Genomic DNA, 19,607 nt, shown 5'->3' with positions numbered 1-19,607 from the left:
AATTACTGTGTTGATGTTCTTCCTCTGCCCTGCCTCAAAGGGCACATGTGACCCAATTACAACAACTGATAATAATTTGCTAATATATTCCAAACAGAACAGAAATATGCTGACTAACTCAACCACCTCCATAATGTCAAGTACAAATCTTAAATAACAGTTCATGAAAGGCAGCAGAACTCTAAAACAAGCAAACAGATTAGAGATGAGACGAGTATCCGGTACAGATTATATACTTTTGACAAGTACGAGTATCATCCGAGTAAATGTGTCAATATCCCTGTTGACGAAGGTTTCTAACAGACACTCGCTGTGCACACAGAGCTCCGCCTCCTCGTTTAAACAGTCGCTCTGTCAGCGTCCACAGGAATCAACAACTCGCGACTCTTCTGGTTCATTTCTGTCATCGGCTCGTTTCAATCAGGTTTGTATAAAATATCTTCAGCCGAGTTACTCGGGGAACTTTTCTTTTACCGGACGAGTCGCAGGTTACTGACTCTGTTTCTGCCGGTTTGTTTTTCTTTACTCAGCTGACATTTTCTAGTATTTTTTATTGAATGTAGAAATTCAGTTTTTCACTTCAAGCACTGACCACAGTTTTCTTTTGTGTTGCTGAGTTCCAGCTGGGTGAAGAGCGTCAACTGTTCAGTAAATGAACCCCACAGTGAGCTGAAAGCGGCTGTGAAGCTCTTTAGAGTTCACTGATAATTATTTTATTTTAAGTAATTTCAGAGTTTTTTTTTATTAAATGTCAATTACTAATATTGATGATGTTACTTTAAAAAAAAGAAAAAAAGAAATTCGACCGTGACCCCCGATGGTGACTCTTTAATCTGACGTATATAATGATGTTCCTTTGTTCTCTGTGCTATGGTGTTTCAAAGATAGACGTATTTCCTCAGTCTGACATACGAGTGATAACAGGGGAATTTTTTCCAATATATACCTCTTTGTATTAGTCTAAAGTTTGTTAGGCCCAGACTTCTGTCTACATGTTACTGAGGGAAAACAACCCCCCAACCCCCAAGGCCGTGCACATGATTGGGGCCGGTGAAATTAGATTAACCGTCAACTTCCCGCCGTGTTTGTTGTGAGAGATCCTGCTGCCAAACGTTTGACAAGAATGTCACTCGGAAAGCCGCTGCCAGCTCCTCCGCCGTCTGACCTCTGGACGCGTCCGAGCAGCAACAAGTGCTTTCCATCTCCTCCGACTGCTCAACCTGTCAATCTGCCTATTCAAAGGTTCCCCTTTTCCCCGGGAAAAGCTCATTTTCCCTTTCCCTCGGCCCAGTCAGTCAGTGTCACTTCGGTTTACATTTCACCGCCTCCCTGCAGTCGTGCACTGAAGCTCCTGTGGAGGGAGTTCTGTTTGCTGTTGTGGACCTGCTGTCCAATTAACACCGGAGGGGACGGGGGATTCAAAAAACAAGTTTCCACTGAGTGTCTGGGCCCGTGACTCCACACAACATCCACACCGAGCAGGAAAACACTCCGACTTAAGAAAATAACATTCAGGCAAAATAGAGAACAACAAATAAAATATGTCTCTCCTGTCAGTCACATGACTTTTCAATTTGTGTTGATTGGATAGATCCTTTTTCTCACAGTTTTAAACTCGATACCCAGATGTCCTCTGATGAGCTGCCTGTTTACAAGACTCCCGTTCGGCTCGCGGTCGGCCAACATCACAGAGGGGTTGAATCTTAATACAGCCTGATGCCTGTCTGGCTTCCAAGCTGCTCTAGATTGCAGGCCTGTCTGTGAGAGTAATGAGAGGAGTTCTACCACAGAGATTTCCTCCGACACGGCTGGATTAGGCATCCCCCTTTTCTCTGCAAATCAATTCTAATTTATTTCTCCGTGTCGATATCCTGCTCAGGGCAATCTTTCACTTAGGCTTCCTTGTTGTATCCCATCATCTGCTCTTTTAGCTGTTGCTTTGGTTACCTTGATAACAACTTGCTGGTTATGGAGGGCAGGTTAGCTGCTGATTATATTAACCAGAGTGACAATCTTTTCAACACAAATCATTGATCTCCAGCTTTAGCAAAAAAGTATTTGGTTGGACAGAAACATTCCTTTACTTTTAGACAATGACAGAGTTTGCGCTCCCTCGCGGCTGTTGTACTGAACAGCGGCGGCCATCCTCCCGTCGATGCTTCACAGCGTTCTGCCGGTGCATTGCACTTTTTCTCGGCCTCCGCATCTGTTGTCAGGTTACTGGTGTGAGAGCGTGTTATTGCAGCAGATAAACTGCCCGAGGCGTCATATTAAAACAGGATCACAGGCCAGCGTTCCCCAGGGCACCTTGTCAAATTTTTGGTTTTGATGTAACAAGTATGTTTCAGGTGAAATATATGCGGAGGAGCCTCCAGAAATGATGACGTTTACCCTCTCGTTGCATCAATATTTTAACTACATGCGAAATGGATTGGTAGTTGATCAGAAATTGCTAAATTTACTATTTATTAGGAAACTATTTACAGAAAGGCCCCAGAATTGAGCTTCAGAGGAGTGTTTTTGATCAAAGAACAAGTTGTTTTTTTTAAAAGTAGGAGCTATATTTGTTGTTATTGTTGAACTGAAACAGAGTCAGTATCCTGCGACTCGTCCGGTCAGAACAAAGTTCTCCGAGTAACTCGGCTGAAGATATTTAATACAAACCTGATTGAAACGAGCCGATGACAGAAATGAACCAGAAGAGTTGCGAGTTGTTGTTGATTCCTGTGGACACTGACAGAGCGACCGTTTAAATGAGGAGGCGGAGCTGTGTGTGTGTAGCTGCCTCGATGTGTGCACACAGCGAGTGTCTGTTAGAAACCTTCGTCAACACGGATATTGACATATTTACTCGGATGATACTCGTACTAAAGTAGATTATCCGCAACGGATACTTGTTTCAGCCGAGTAAAATCTTTTATAAAACATTCACTTAAAATGTTCAGTTAATACAGATAAACACACTGGGGATGGACCAACATTACTGAGACCCTGGTTGCATCAAAGACATAATAATGCTGCATTTTGACCTCAGGCGACCAAACTGCTGCAAACACAGCACTCAGCAATTAGTATGTCATATATTGTATGTAGGATGAAAGGCTGCGGGACACTTTTAGGAGCAACAGTGGTGCAAAATGAGCCAAAGCAGCCCTAAAAGGAGAAAATGTGCCTTCTATCAAATGGCAGGATGTAGTTTTTCATCCCATAATCACAAAATTGTCCTCAACAAAGGCAGCCAGTGCTTTTTTGTCATTTTCTGTAGGTTATGAGTAGCCGAGTAGAAAATTGCCTGGCAGGGGCCCACAGTTACCGACCTGCTTGTGTCGAACTCTGCCTCATTATTTTGTTTCTGGGCCTCTGACTCACCGGGTTTTATCACATTTTCTGGATGGTAACTTTTATCACAATAGTACTAATCAGTTCCACCGGCTACAGTAATGTGACACTAAAGAGACACGACACATTTGGAGAAGTCCAAATGGATGTGAACTATGATTCAGATCCGAACAGATAGCAGAAAGACTCAGCTAAATACCATTTAAATAGATAATATATTACATGACGGCGAAGGCATGTTGTCGTTTTATAATGAATGCCACATCCTTGACATTTTTTTGTTGTTTGTCAAAGAGCTTCAGGGCAACATTATTATTAATACGGTATGAAAACAATAAAAATAATGCTGGAAAAGATCACTTAAAACGCTAATTGTAATGGTTACTATGCAAAAAGGCTTCAGCACATTCTCAAATGTTTACACCCAGCAGGTGAGTAAGGCAGTGACCTTTGTCAAAGGACAAGATTTCCTCGACTTGGACCCGAACATCGGGCACACGTCCGTCCCGAATGCTTTGTCTCAGGAATACCGAATGCAGCGCTCTGCTGGAGAGAGGCCAGATAATAAAGCTCAGGCAGGATCAGTGCAGCCAGCCTCCGCTGACTCTCCCCCCATTGTTAGATGCCTCGCTCCCTGGGAGTCGCTGTGCGTTATCAGTGATCATCAAAGGCGCTGTCAGGGAAGTGTGGAAGTGGGGCTTCCACAGGCTGTCCGAGACGCTCGACACATTCAAATGAGACGGGCTTATTAATTCTTCAAAAGCCACACGGCTTCCTTTTCCCCAAGACTCATTTTGGTACATTTAAGGATGATAAAAGCTCAGCCAGGGAGCTCTCCCACCTCCTTTCTGTCTCTCCCTCTCTCTCTTTATCTTTTTTTTTTTCCCCTCACACATACATCATACATAATGCAAGCACATGCGTTCGGTTGATCTGGAGAAAATATTACTTCCTGCTTTAAAATAGCTGTCTTTTTTTTTAAAGTCTTTTGTCGAAATTGAAATAAGGACATTTCAGGGACAGATATTCAGAGTAAAAAGTGTGCACAGTTTGCTATTTGTTGTTTTTTTGACTGAGCTTTTTCTACTGTCAATGGGGTCAGACTGTTCTGAGCAATAAATGTGTTTAATATGACCGTATATCAAGAAGGCCACGCTGGAAGAGTGTTCAGCGGAAAAAAACCTGAAAGATTAAAAGAGTTTCTTCTTCAACTGCAGAGTTTCCATGTGAAGGACACAAAACAATTAATTCTGGAAAATGTCTTCCCATCTACCAAGCCAATGAAATCTCAGACAACGAGAGCCGTTTTAACGAGAGGAAACAGAAGAGGACAAAGCCTTACAATTCATTACAACTTCTTTCTGCATTTTCTCTATATTACAACCCATCGCATTATATGCGGGACATCAAAAGCTTTAATTATCTTAATTACTCCTACGATTGCGAGCAGGAAAGCTCCTGAAAACGAGCGGGAGAATGCAAGTGTTTCTGTGGCAAAACTAGTCGTTAAAATGCACATAATTTGAATGTTATATGAGAACCTTAATTGGTGAATTCATGGTTATCAAGGGGTCTTCATTACAATTCAAGAGGCTCGTTGGTGGCGGCCATATTTTCACATAATGAATGTGATACTTGTGCAGTAACTGATTGCTCAGACTCTACCTACCCACACAAGTTAGACAGCTTGTTTTTGTTCTAAAACTGACAATCTGAACATGAGTAACAACATTTCTGTTCACTTCACAATCTGACACCTGAACAACAATATACACGCAGGATTTCACTGTTTCCCTTTCCATAGCCACCTTCACCAAAACATTCTGTAAAAGCAGGCAGCATGCATTTATGTCATTTTTTAAACTTAAAGTATTTCTTTCTTCATTAGCATTTTCACAGCATAAGTCAAGAAAGTGTTTGCAGTGGTCTAATGAAATCTTTTTTAAAAGGTGGCTGTAAATTACTCTTGTAAAATCGATGCAGAAGTGTCTTCAGCTGCAATACCAACGAGTGCCACTAGAGGTCAGCTCCAAAAAGCCTCCGGCTCCATAGACTCCCATTCAACTTCTCTCATCAAATCCAAAGTGAATAAAATGTGTCCATCAGTTCTCTCGGTGTTGTTAGCTAAAGTCACTCCTTCTTATTAGTTTTCTGGAGGTCCATCTGAAAATAATCCCTCATTCATTAGAAAAGAAGATTCAAGAAGACCTGTTTTTGGGGGCGTGTCTGTTTGATTGACAGGCCTGTGGTGCAGTCAGGTTACAGCTATCGGTGGGCGGGACGTAGTATCGTCAGGTTTCCGATCAGATCGGTCAGATCCACCGCTGGCTCCTCCCCCAGCTCGTCCAAATATGGTCACTTCCTGCTCCAAACCGCTCCGAACTAGCAAGATGGTGACGGACAGAATCTGAACTGGAGGATTCATAACGTTCACAAACCAACGATGACATCACTGATGGTTGATGACATCACTGATGGATGATGACATCACTGCTGGTTGCTGCTTGTGTTCAACACAGTGCAGTGAAGTGAAGTGTTCCAAGTTACGTCTTACAGGTCTCAGCATGTTTCTCATGTTTTTGGAGCCGAAACTTGGAGCGGTCACATTTTTGAGGAACCCAAAGAAGTCGCAGGGAGTCCAATCAGGGGTGTATGAGCGGAGAAACCGTTGTCGTTTTCAACACACAGTGAATGGGGTGCGTTGTCATGTTGGGGAACCTAAATGTTTCCCCTCCGAACATCACAGCAGAACTCGGTGTTGACAGTCTGACTGTTGGGGACAAATTCACGGAGACAGAAAACCCACCTGAAGCACCGTCTTCAGTCTTGGACAGTAATGTTCTGCCCCTCTTTAATCGTTTAAGCCTTTTAAAACATCTCGCCCAGCTATTAACATCGTTGGCTCTCTGAAGCATTTCAAAGGTCTTTGTTGCAGAAGTTTGACACCAAATCTGATGAACACTTTGCTCATGGCAGCAGTCACCAGCAACATAACTCACAATACTTCCTCACTAACGTTAAAGCTTTCCGTTGGAGCATCCTTTCACTGTCAGCATTGGAAACTACCAATTTACACAAAGTAGGATCCCAGCAAACCTTTTTTTTTATAGAATAATAAGAGTCTGAAATTATATTCAAACAAATACTTAATACTTGGTTGGAAAGTGGTGTTTCACTGCTCTCTGGTTCAACCTCAGCATGCTGACACACCACCAGCAGCCAGGTGCACTATTACAGCCCTGGAGGTGTTTATGGCAAAACAAGACATTATACTTTACTTACAGTGGGTACGGAAAGTATTCAGACCCCTTTAAATGTTTCACTCTCTGTTTCATTGCAGCCATTTGCTAAAATCAAAAAAGTTCATTTTATTTCTCATTAATGTACACTCAGCACCCCATCTTGACAGAAAAAAACAGAAATGTAGAAATTTGTGCAAATTTATTAAAAAAGAAAAACTGAAATATCACATGGTCATAAGTATTCAGACCCTTTGCTGTGACACTCATATTTAACTCACATGCCGTCCATTTCTTCTGATCCTCCTTGAGATGGTTCTACTCCTTCATTGGAGTCCAGCTGTGTTTAATTAAACTGATTGGACTTGATTAGGAAAGGCACACACCTGTCTATATAAGACCTTACAGCTCACAGTGCATGTCAGAGCAAATGAGAATCATGAGGTTGAAGGAACTGTCCAAGGAGCTCAGAGACAGAGTTGTGGCAAGGCACAGATCTGGCCAAGGTTACAAAATCATTTCTGCAGCACTCAAGGTTCCTAAGAGCACAGTGGCCTCCATAATCCTTAAATGGAAGAAGTTCGGGACGACCAGAACTCTTCCTAGACCTGGCCGTCCAGCCAAACTGAGCAATCGTGGGAGAAGAGCCTTGGTGAGAGAGGTAAAGAAGAACCCAAAGATCACTGTGGCTGAGCTCCAGAGATGCAGTAGGGAGATGGGAGAAAGTTCCACAAAGTCAACTATCACTGCAGCCCTCCACCAGTCGGGGCTTTATGGCAGAGTGGCCCGACGGAAGCCTCTCCTCAGTGCAAGACATATGAAAGCCCGCATAGAGTTTGCCAAAAAACACATGAAGGACTCCCAGACTATGAGAAATAAGATTCTCTGGTCTGATGAGACCAAGATTGAACTTGTTGGCGTTAATTCTAAGCGGTATGTGTGGAGAAAACCAGGCACTGCTCATCACCTGCCCAATACAATCCCAACAGTGAAACATGGTGGTGGCAGCATCATGCTATGGGGGTGTTTTTCAGCTGCAGGGACAGGACGACCGGTTGCAATTGAAGGAAAGATGAATGCGGCCAAGTACAGAGATATCCTGGAAGAAAACCTCTTCCAGAGTGCTCTGGACCTCAGACTGGGCCGAAGGTTCACCTTCCAACAAGACAATGACCCTAAGCACACAGCTAAAATAACAAAGGAGTGGCTTCGGAACAACTCTGTGACCATTCTTGACTGGCCCAGCCAGAGCCCTGACCTAAACCCAATTGAGCATCTCTGGAGAGACCTGAAAATGGCTGTCCACCAACGTTCACCATCCAACCTGACGGAACTGGAGAGGATCTGCAAGGAAGAATGGCAGAGGATCCCCAAATCCAGGTGTGAGAAGCTTGTTGCATCATTCCCAAGAAGACTGATGGCTGTACGAGCTCAAAAGGGTGCTTCTACTCAATACTGAGCAAAGGGTCTGAATACTTATGACCATGTGATATTTCAGTTTTTCTTTTTTAATAAATTTGCACAAATTTCTACATTTCTGTTTTTTTCTGTCAAGATGGGGTGCTGAGTGTACATTAATGAGAAATAAAATGAACTTTTTTGATTTGAGCAAATGGCTGCAATGAAACAAAGAGTGAAACATTTAAAGGGGTCTGAATACTTTCCGTACCCACTGTATTTCCAGCATTTGCTCAGTGCGTTATTTTAACTTTATTAACGCTGTGATCCATCGCTAATACAGGAAGCTTGAAATAATTCACCGCAATCTCATCATGCTGTTGAAAAACGGCTTATTTCACATGCATTTCCATTCACCTGAATGAAGGTGTGCGAGCGAGGCACAGCCTGAGGAGGTGCCGTGGCCTCTTGTCTCAGGGGTGCGTTGGATAATGTGGCGGGGCGCGCCCTGAGGTGCAGGGCTCTCACTACAGGAGCAGGTGACACCTGCGCAGGTTGACTCTTTCGGGCACAAAGCCCAATTGACTTGTTCAGCAAAGCCAGCGGTAACTGCCGGGGGGGTCAGAGGTCACCGCAGCCCACTGACTCTGAACAGCAGGGTCAGCTGTGGGGCTGCAGAACCGATCAGCTCGGGGAAGCAGTCAAACCCAAACACACTAACTACAACAACAACCGGAGGAGAACAAAGAGGGAACAGCCTTTCCGGAGGATTACGGATCCTTCCAGCATGAAAAAGGTGGATTTTATCTCGGTCACACAGCTTAAACATTCAAGGAGATTTCCAAAAAGCCCGATCCATGAGCACTTACAGTAATACGAGGTAAGGTTTGTGTATTTTCTGACACCTGTTGGTCAATCAGGCATCAGATTCTATTTGGGAGGTGCGAATGCTTCGTCAGAAAACTTTCGATTGAAAAGCACAATTTTTAGTCCCTCCAGGAGATTTTTTTTGATTGTTGTGATAAAACATGTTAGATTTTGTGGTGGAATTTCTCACAAATTGTGATGTAATTTGCAGATATTCAAGTGAGTTTATTGCGTAAAATTGCGGGAATTAATAAAAACTGCAAGTCGAGAAAGAAAAATTGGTCTTTTTTTTCAAGCACTACCTGATAGTGGAATAAATGTCATCACTTCCTTTGGTAATAATCATGCTGCACATCTTAGAAATATCTGCAAAAAAAACAAGGACTACATCAGCCTTTCAAAATAAGAGCTTTAGATGCTGTTTAATTCATGTTCATTCAACACATAGACCTGCTGGATGAAACAAACAAAGAGACGTCTCTGACAACTGGACGTGTGGAGAAAACTCATTTAACATCCAGTAATATGGAATCACTTCCTCTGATCACAAACATTTCATTAGAAATATTTGATGTTTTATTTGCTAATGAAAACAGGAGCAGAGCCTTTCTGATTGTAAATCATAATTTATTTTTGTTCATAAATAAAGATTTACTTGATGTCGTGAATATTTTCAGCACAGATTCTGTTGACGGCATTTTTTGAGGCAAAACAACGGGAATTTAAAAAAATTGCAAGCAAGAGATTATTTGAATTTGCGTTAATTATTGCAATCGCAAGATGGAGATGTCCTGGAGGGACTGAATTTTTATCACATATAAACTGATGTGAAAATATAACAGTAGAAAATAAACCTAACAAGCTTCCTTGTAATTATTGTTAGTATTACGTTTCTGTTGTGCTCAGGATGCTGCTGCAGGGCCGCTGCCAACATGCTGCTCCTCATTTCATATTTGCGTAGTGAGTGGAAAGAAAGCATTATAAAATGGAGAGCGAACACATTTGCTGACATTAATGAAGCCCAGTCGCCGAGGGAGACGGTGCAACAACACGCATACATCTCTTTAGCCCCGAGCGTGTTAACAGCGGTGTCAGTTTTTCTTGACAGAGTCCCTCAAGGCTGCTGGCACAAAAGATACTTCAGTGTGAGGAGGGGTGGTGTGGAGGGGGGGGTAGAGGGCTCCTCCCTCAATGCTGCCTCTCTGTACGAAAAGATAATTGTCTCCTCCTTACCCGGAGAGATCGTGTATTTCTCTGACCTATACCAGGTACTCTTCCCCTCTCCTGCGCAGCCTGAGATGTCACAGCGGTTTGCCGTAATTACTTTTGCTGATAGAGGTGAGAGAGGACATTTGCATCAGATGAGGCGCCGAGTGCTCGGATCCCCCCACTCACCGTGTGCAGCTTTTAATGTCACCATAATCTCTAAAGGTTAGCACAGGCAGCACCACGCCACATATACACAACCAGCTGAATCAGTGCTTTGGAAATAGTTTTGACATTGAGTGCAGGTAAACGCAAGAACACACACACACACACACACACACACACACACACACACACACACACACACACACACACACACACACACACACACACACACACACACACACACACACACAAAGGGAAATACGTAAGACGAGGGATGTTGTGCGTCTTCCCTGGCTGGACTCCTTTTGTTGTAACGCTAACACACAGCAGCACGACTGACAGGGTCAGTGGTTTCAGCTCCGGCTGCAGAGATAAACATACAGAACGAGGACTCCTTCACCTGCCTGTCAGACCACACTCTCCCTCCTACTATCTGCTGCCTGACACTATCATTTCAAACAAATGTCCTCACCCTGCACATCTGTGGTGTCAGCATAACTCTCATCGTGGCTTATTTTTTTCCCTTAATGGGTTCATGAATATTGCACAGAATAATACAAGAAAATTACAAATCAACACAAAAAGAAACAAATGATTTAAATTTGACCATTAGACACTCATCATAGCTCGTCTCATTCATTCGCTAACAGTTGATGTGATAAAACCACTCGAGTCTGTTCATTCATTCAAAGAAAAAGTCAGAAAATAAAGAAATATTCTCACACACTGTTACAAACTGAGCGTACAATTTTAATGTCTTTGTACTATTCGTGGCCGAGGTGCCCACTGAGCACAGGAAGGCCACGTCCTCAGGTTTATAGTGACACGGTACTGTACTGTCTACACAGCATGTTTATGAAACATCTATTTGGCATTTCTCATAACTAAAATTATATCCGTGGCTATGCAGCGCTGGAGAAAGAAATTACAAGTGCAATAAAAGTACATCTTAATGATTTGGTTTTATAGTGTGTGGCAAAAATGTCCTGTTGTTGAGGTACTTTGTACTCATGTGATATAAACTATTAAGTTAAGAAATAGTTTAATACAGTTTAGTAACAGTGAAGAAAATTAACTGTTATCAAACTGTTCATTTTCTATATTACAACACACTGAATTTCAAAGGCAACTTTAAAAGATTTGATGATCGAGGATTCAAATCTAATTCAGTAATAATGAAAGTGTTATTAATTATCATGGTATTCACATCAATATTTACCTTTTTGTTTTATTATAAAGTTAAAATGTTGGCGTTGAACACAAAGGGAAATTTAACCTTTAAATATTAAAGTTACAATTATAATGTCATTATTAATAAAAGTAATGACGACACAGCATAAACATGCTTCATCTGACTGACCAGAGGGACGTGTGAAAATGATCACAACTTTATACAACACATTTAAATTTACAACAGGTCAACTTCCTGTTATGATGCGACTGAACATGACGCGGAAAAATGACACTAAAAAGGTTCACCGAGGAATAACTAACAGATCCATAATATGTTGTATGTTCCAAAACAAACAATAACTGCTTGTTTGATGTGATAAGACATTTAAAAAAAAGTAAAAATCAGTGTTACACAAAGTATTTATATTGTTACTTGGAGGGAAAGTAATAGTTCCACACTATAGAATTACAAGTAAAAGTTGTGCATTCATAAAATTATTGAAGCAATATTCAAAACAAAATTACAAGCATCAACAGTAAAAGCAGTCATGATCCAGAATGAGAGATTAGAATGAGTTTTGTCATGATGGAACTTCATTATATTATTTTATTGTTTTGTAAGTGGTACTTAAGTGTTATAGTTGGCTGCGTTGGAACCAATTTGAACTGCTTCATATACTTTTGGCACTTTATAAAAATGCACTGATAAAATGTAAAACTTCAATCTGAAAAGCACCCAAAAGTGTTTACTAAATATGATGCAGTAAAAAGTAGAATATGCACCTGTGAAATTTAGTGTAAAAGAGCTATAAAGCAGCATCACATGAAACGACTCCCTTTTCTATATTAACTCTTCCAAGGAAAGGCTGAAGTAAAACGCACTCCAGAATAAGATGGAAGGACCCAGCCTCCATTACCAGCCCTCTAAATATCCTCACATCACTTCACATCAGGCCAACCATTCTTCTCAATCAGCCCCCTCCAGGCTCTCTCTCTGCAATCATCCCCAGCACTGGCACAAACAACAATTAAAACCTCTCTCCAACGACATGGAGCCAGAGGCTGTGGAGGAAATGGGCCTGCTGCTGGCCGACGGAGGCCATGAAGCTTTCTCCATCTATACTTGGACACGTCTGATTTCAGAGTTGTTCTCTAGTTGGTTCCACAACCCTCAGTCTTCGCTGTGGAAACCTTGTTCACGTTGAGCTTTGCTCGGCTACTCTGAAGGACGGACCGATCGGCGGCCAGCGTTGGCTGAGTCTGATGGCGGTGATGTAGTACCAGCAGGGGAGGCCAAGCTTGAGTTTCGACGCACCAAAAACGGTTTACGGTGGTCAAGAAGAGGCTCCACTCGCAAGAGGACGGGAGACCAGACAGGATGCTTGTTTATCTAGAATGAACAAAGATAACGATAAAAATGGAAGCAAAGAGTCGACCAAGCCAAAGCAGATGTGAATGACATGGCTGGTATTTGTAGCTCAGGTAGAGACCTACACAGGTGACACCTTAACCAGCCTCCACGACAGGAAGAGGCCACTTGAGCCTCAGCAGGAAGAAAGGGGGAGGGGCCTTCCACTCCACCTTTCCTAGTTTCACTTTGAACATGTGGCAGGTGAAGAACCCGTAACTTCTCCCGTCAACTCTTCACCAAGCTTCAAAGATAGCTGGTCACGTAGTGACCGGCTCCAAAGGAAGAGGCACAATCTGACTTCCCCGCTTTTGACTTTGGAGCCTTTCAGAGCTCCTCTTTAGGACCACGAGGATCAGCCTCCGTGTTGGAAAGAGCTCAGGTCTGTCAGTGAGCAGGCAGCTGTTAACGTTCAACAAAGCTAACGCGCTACCGACACCACTCCTGGTTGACGCGCTGAAGCCTCTGTGGTCGTAATTAAAAGATTGAAATCCACCTTTAAGTGGTTTTCTGCTGTGAGGATCACTATGAGCACACTATCAACAACACAAGCAACAAGGAAAGAGGGATGAAAAAGGGTTTACATGGAGACTATCTAGGAAGTCACGGAATAACAAAACGGTCTCTTTCTACAACAAAGCTGAAGCCTCCTGATAAATCAGATGGGTGTTATATAACAGGAAGAGTGCACAAGGTGCAGGAGACGTGTGCAGAAATCTGAGTGATGGCAAATGTATTTAATATTAAATATTTGATATTCAAGTCGACAGAAAACACAATTGCGCTGGTCTAGCTATGTCGTTCTGGTTGCACACAAGTGTTCAGTGACAGAACTTGTTCACCCATTTATGCAAGTATCAAAAGTGGAAAGAAAGAAAGCACTTACAAATCTCTGAAGGCTGCAATTTAGAAATGTCCTTGAATCCACTTAACAGTTGTAGAGCGATGCTGCAGAGGTGTGCGATCCAGAAAGGCTGCATCTCTCTGTCTGTGTGCCAACGTTTTTATTCCTCCCAACCTCTCTGAGGGAACGCTGCTCTAAATCCCACATCTCCCCGAGCATACGAGCGTACGAGCATACGAGCGTACGCTGTTCACCGCACTTCCTTCATTCTCCTCGTTTCTGTTTTTTTTCTTGTTTTTGTTTCTGGGATTCTGGTGACATTTTCACAGAGCCAGATCCTTGCCTTGAGACATTGTGCCCCCCCACTCTCTCCTCGCCTGGAGCCGGGCCCCTCTGTGCTCGTCTACCTCGGAGAAGCTTGGCATGGAGAGGAGGCTCCGGTGGATTCTGTGCTCCGCCTGCCAATGCTGCTCTTTTGATCTGCAGCCAGCTGATGACAGATCTACATGAAGCTCGTGGTCTTCTCTCTCGCTCTGCTGCTCCCTCCTCTCTGCTGACACCGGGGCAGCGTACTGTAAGTCCACGGGCATCGGTGAGAGTCGACGTTCCCGCGGGGTCGCTGCAGTGAGTCTCCTCTCACCGAACCCAGAGAAACATACAACGCTGAGTGGGTTTCCAGCTCAGAAAAATAATGAGTGGGTGTGCGCCAAAGATAGTGCCATACCAAGCATCCAGGAGGATGTGTACCTCCAAGAAAAATACACCTTTAATATGCTAACACTTCAGCATACTGTTAAATTTGCATTTTTATTGTTGTACCCGTTTGTTCTTCTTCTAACTTGTTAGTGAGTTGTGTAATTTCTCGACCTTAGATAACCTCAAGAGGTCCTCTGGTGGTTCAGAGAAGTGAGAAGCTTGTCTGGTTCAGATTCTCACACTCGATAAGTAATGCAGCAGCAACTGATGGAAAAATGTATGTTTCTATCAGCTGTGATGAGTTTTTCTGTGTGGATGCTGAATGTGGAGGACATGTCTAGACAGAAGCCCTCGGCAGCAGAAAGTAGACGACAGAAGACAATACGACATGAAACTCTACGAGTTACAAGGAATAAAACAAACAAACACGATTACAGGCTTTAAGTTTGGATATTCATCCAACTGAAAGAATTAATCCTGTTTAGATTTGGAGGCAGTTTCAGTTTGTGATGATTAAGTCAGACTGGATATAAAAGTGGATGGAGCTAAAAAATGGTTCTGATCCAGAAGTGTCTTCAGCTGCAATACCACTGAGTGCCACTAGAGGTCGGCTCCAAAAAGCCTCCGGCTCCATAGACTCCCATTCAACTTCTCTCATCAAATCCAAAGTGAATAAAATGTGTCCATCAGTTCTCTCGGTGTTGTTAGCTAAAGTCACTCCTTCTTATTAGTTTTCTGGAGGTCCATCTGAAAATAATCCCTCATTCATTAGAAAAGAAGATTCAAGAAGACCTGTTTTTGGGGGCGTGTCTGTTTGATTGACAGGCCTGTGGTGCAGTCAGGTTACAGCTATCGGTGGGCGGGACGTAGTATTGTCAGGTTTCCAATCGGATCGGTCAGATCCACCGCTGGCTCCTCCCCCAGCTCGTCCAAATATGGTCACTTCCTGCTCCAAACCGCTCCGAACTAGCAAAGATGGTGACGGACAGAATCTGAACTGGAGGATTCATAATGTTCACAAACCAACGATGACATCACTGATGGTTCTGATTGGGTTAGACCAGTGGTTCTCAAACTTTGGAGGAAGAAAAATGTTCATGCCCCAACAAAATTGTAACAAAATGGTCCATGTTGAATTTTTATTGAAATAACAACATTTTGTGACTCCTCCTTAAAATAATAGAATAAAGAAAATTGCAATCACTGTCACGTAAACCAGATTGCTCCATCAGACAAAAACAAATAAAATCACTATGTTAGAACAATAAAAATAAAGTTCTATCTGTGTAAAAAATAACTAATATTTGGCAAAAAAAAATAGTTTATTGTGGCTGCAATTAACCTGTTTTGCACTGAATATATTTTCAAGATAATAACAATAAAGTACAACCTGTGAAAAACTAAACAAAACATGTTCAAATATTTGTCAATAAAGAGTTTTACTCTGCATATTGTGCCGATCCAGGGATGATTAGGGATGATTAGGAAGAGATTAGGGAGAGATAAACTCCATATTAGCACAGATCCTTGGTCTCATACGCCTCCACCTCCAGGATCAGCTGTTTATTTGACTAGAGAACATGCCATTTACTAATCGCACAAACCAGAGGGAATTACAATAACGCCCAACTCCTGTCACTTATGGTGCCGAATACGAACATTTGAACGAACTCTGGGCATTCTGGGAAAAAAACGTTAACAAACCCAACACGCTACAATATCTTTTCAAAACAACAATAATGTGCAACCTGTGCAAAACAAAACAAAATGAGTGCAGATACAGTATGTGTGAGCCATCAAGTTTCATCAGTATTAGTGGCTGCAATGAGCCTGCTTTCCAATACACACCTTTTTAAAACGGGTTGCAGACTTGATACGGCCACTCACGCTCAATGTTGAGCTTAGATCTGTATTTTGTTTTGAGAGGCAACAGCAGGAAAGTCGATCTCACAGAGGTAGGATGTGGTGAAGGGAAGCAGAATGTCCACAGCCCCCTGTCCGATGAGTGGATGGTCCCTCTCCACCCCGAGCCAGAACTCACTGGGTGTTTGAGCTGTAAACCTCAGCCTCCAGGTAGAGTCGGACGTGCACACTAAACTACGTGAGTCTGTGAGGATCTTGGCCGTCGCGCATGCGCAACCTGTTAACGACGTAACGTAAACATTTACACGAAAGTACAGGCATTTCTCCACGTATTTATTGATGACTTAGTTTTATGTCCGTGTACTTTTGTAATATGTGAAGCTCTCAATGAAGATCCTAAAATAAAAAAATTCTGCATTTCCCCCTGCGCCCCGCCTGTAATACCACTGCGCCCCACTAGAGGGGCACGCCCCACAGTTTGAGAATCACTGGGTTAGACAAAGCTGCCCAATCACTGCCTGTTGAATTCCTTAGGTACAGTTCAAAATGAACTAGACGATGGAAAACTTAGCAAACATGAAGGATTCTGATGAAACATGCAAAAATGAACCCAAGATGCACAAAAAGCGAAGAGATCTATTGAGGTCTGATGAAGAAACAGCTCATTGATCATTGACAATATTTCACTCTGCAGCATGAGAAAAGATCTGTTCTGTTTCGTCTCCCTTCCAGAGTGAATATCTGTGTTTCTATAACCGTCTAACTGTCATCAGCTGACTCGTTCGTCCAGTTGCGTGTAAACTAGATATTTAGAAATCTTACATGGATGTTTGCTTTATGATACTTTTCCCCAGCTGATGGGTGCCGGTTGAAAACTGTGCTCTCCAGCAGGGAGCGGAAGCGAAGGCTAACAGATGCTGATGAAGAGCAGTGACGAGCAGTGATGGAGGCTCACCATCAGACAAACACACGACCAGCTGTTATTTCTAAAGGGGCTGATGTGCTTATTACTGCGCTTCATGTAACGAGACGCCGGCAGACGGCCGAGAGGTGAGACACGGCCGAGAGGTGAGACACGTCCGAGAGGTGAGACACGGAGAGGTGAGACACGTCCGAGAGGTGAGACACGGGCGAGAGGCGAGACACGGCCGAGAGGCGAGACACGTCCGAGAGGTGATACACGGGCGAGAGGTGAGACACGGCCGAGAGGTGAGACACGGAGAGGCGAGACACGGAGAGGTGAGACACGGGCGAGAGGCGAGACACGGCCGAGAGGCGAGACACGTCCGAGAGGTGAGACACGGAGAGGTGAGACACGTCCGAGAGGTGAGACACGGCCGAGAGGCGAGACACGTCCGAGAGGTGAGACACGGAGAGGTGAGACACGGCCGAGAGGTGAGACACGGGCGAGAGGCGAGACACGGCCGAGAGGTGAGACACGGCCGAGAGGTGAGACACGGAGAGGTGAGACACGTCCGAGAGGTGAGACACGGCCGAGAGGTGAGACACGGAGAGGTGAGACACGGCCGAGAGGTGAGACACGGGCGAGAGGTGAGACACGGCCGAAAGGTGAGACATGGAGAGGTGAGACACGGGCGAGAGGTGAGACACGGCCGAGAGGCGAGACACGGAGAGGCGAGACACGGAGAGGCGAGACACGGCCGAGAGGCGAGACACGGGCGAGAGGCGAGACACGGCCGAGAGACGAGACACGGGCGAGAGGTGAGACACGGGCGAGAGGCGAGACACGGCCGAGAGGCGAGACACGGAGAGGTGAGACACGGGCGAGAGGCGAGACACGGCCGAGAGGCGAGACACGGGCGAGAGGCGAGACACGGCCGAGAGACGAGACACGGGCGAGAGGCGAGACACGGGCGAGAAGTGAGACACGGCCTGTTCTCAGGCTCGGTGATGGAGTATAATCTGAAAGATGACTCAGCAGGTTGTTGGTTGTGCTCAGCGTATTGTTTGTTTGCCATGAGCTGCTGTTCCAGTCACTGTCTGTGGGCTGTAAATTGTCAATCGGTCTGTCACATGACCAGTCAGATGGTCAGAGCTCCTGAGGAGGTCGTGGGCCGTCTCAGTGGAGGAGACGAGGCTGCCATGTTACACTCTGAAAGTTCATTTACTACATTTTTGTGGAGACACTTGTGTTTTTATCTGCATTGTGATTACCTTTTATTGCAGCCCTGATATAGATATTTAATAAAGCTATGTTTTGGAGCAAAGGAGAAAATGTTCAGATACACAAAAGAGATGCTGGAAATGAGACAGAACAAAAAGTCGAAGTAACTCTTATAAACTCCTCTTCATTCAGAGGCTGGAACACGTGTTGTGAAACGTCCTGTGAAGACTTCTGAGTGTGCTGCTTCACCGTCCACATATCACGGCTGCGTGTTTAAAGAGCTGCGTTGTTTTTAATCGGTCTGTTTTGGCACATTTCAGTCCGTTTTTACAAAACTCTTCAAGGTAATTCGTTGCTTTTCCGCAGCACTTCTTTGACTCCTGCTGCTGGTTTCAGGAGTGTGTTTCGAGCTGCCTTTTGTTGAGGTGAGCATGTGTTCATTTCCTTTCTCACACCGGAGTCGCCTGCACCACATGCCATATCCTTTCAAACGCAGCGCCCGCCGCCTCCCTGATTTGAAACCCGAGCACACGGCCTCGCTCCGCGCCACGCTGTCCTGGAGGAGAAACAGCTGTTTGCATGAATGTTTAATGTGCGCCCACGTTGGCACGCCGCCTCGCCAGATGAGAATGTGGAGGATCACGGCGATCGTCGGTTTAAGCTGTTTCAAGTCCTCACGTTTCAGAATGTCAATGGACTCATTGAGTGGAGAGATGCACTTCAAGGGTTCCAGGTTACAACAACAACAGCTGAAGCAGTTTAGCCACGTTGGGATGCAGTTCCTGCAAGAGCGTATATATCCATCAATACGTGAAAGGTATTTACACTTTGGAGGTGTTATTGTTCATCAACATATAGCAATGTATATTATGGTATGTGAACATTTAGCAGGAAAACATCAAATTTAGTCTCAAAATGTGGAAACTGGCAACAAGACCCTTAAAATGCTTCATAAAGCCTCCGGCCATAAAAGAATGATGGAGATGTTTTCAGGTGTATTTTTGTCTCAAGCAGGCAGAACTTCAGCGGCCGAGACTGAAGGAAGCGCGTGAGGTCAGCAGCACCACCAGGTGAGCTTCACCATGAACCCACCCCCTGGGTCGGACCGCCAACACCGAGTTCTGCTGTGACGCTCCGAGACGTCGGTGAGGAAACGCACATGTTGTTGCTGCCACTTCTTTCTGGTCACCTCTATGGTGACATCACACGCGGCACTGGTCACATGACTTTGATCAAGCAACATAGATGGACCTCATCAAGGTGCTCAACAGGAGAACTCCCTAA

General features: G+C 44.1%; 1 protein-coding gene across 7 annotated transcripts in view; it reads right to left on the bottom strand.

Moving 5' to 3' along the window:
• The window catches only part of mgat4c (mgat4 family member C), a 112,678-nt gene that overhangs the window by 33,002 nt on the left and 60,069 nt on the right, over positions 1-19,607 (bottom strand). For 2 of the 7 annotated variants that reach the window (XM_069718629.1, XM_069718630.1), the window contains exon 1: positions 13,682-14,184. The exons of the other annotated variants lie outside the window; for them this stretch is intronic. In XM_069718629.1, coding sequence (XP_069574730.1) covers positions 13,682-13,775 — 94 coding nt within the window. In that variant the 5' untranslated portion in view covers positions 13,776-14,184. Of the gene's footprint in view, positions 1-13,681; positions 14,185-19,607 lie in introns of those variants that run through there. 7 annotated transcript variants of the gene reach the window in all.

This window comes from Brachyistius frenatus, unplaced genomic scaffold (assembly GCF_029030835.1).
Source record: "Brachyistius frenatus isolate BFR_SWC_R1_liver_20210118 unplaced genomic scaffold, ASM2903083v1 Contig_195, whole genome shotgun sequence".
Classification (NCBI taxonomy): domain Eukaryota; kingdom Metazoa; phylum Chordata; class Actinopteri; family Embiotocidae; genus Brachyistius; species Brachyistius frenatus.
This window is presented reverse-complemented; position numbering and strand designations above follow the sequence as displayed.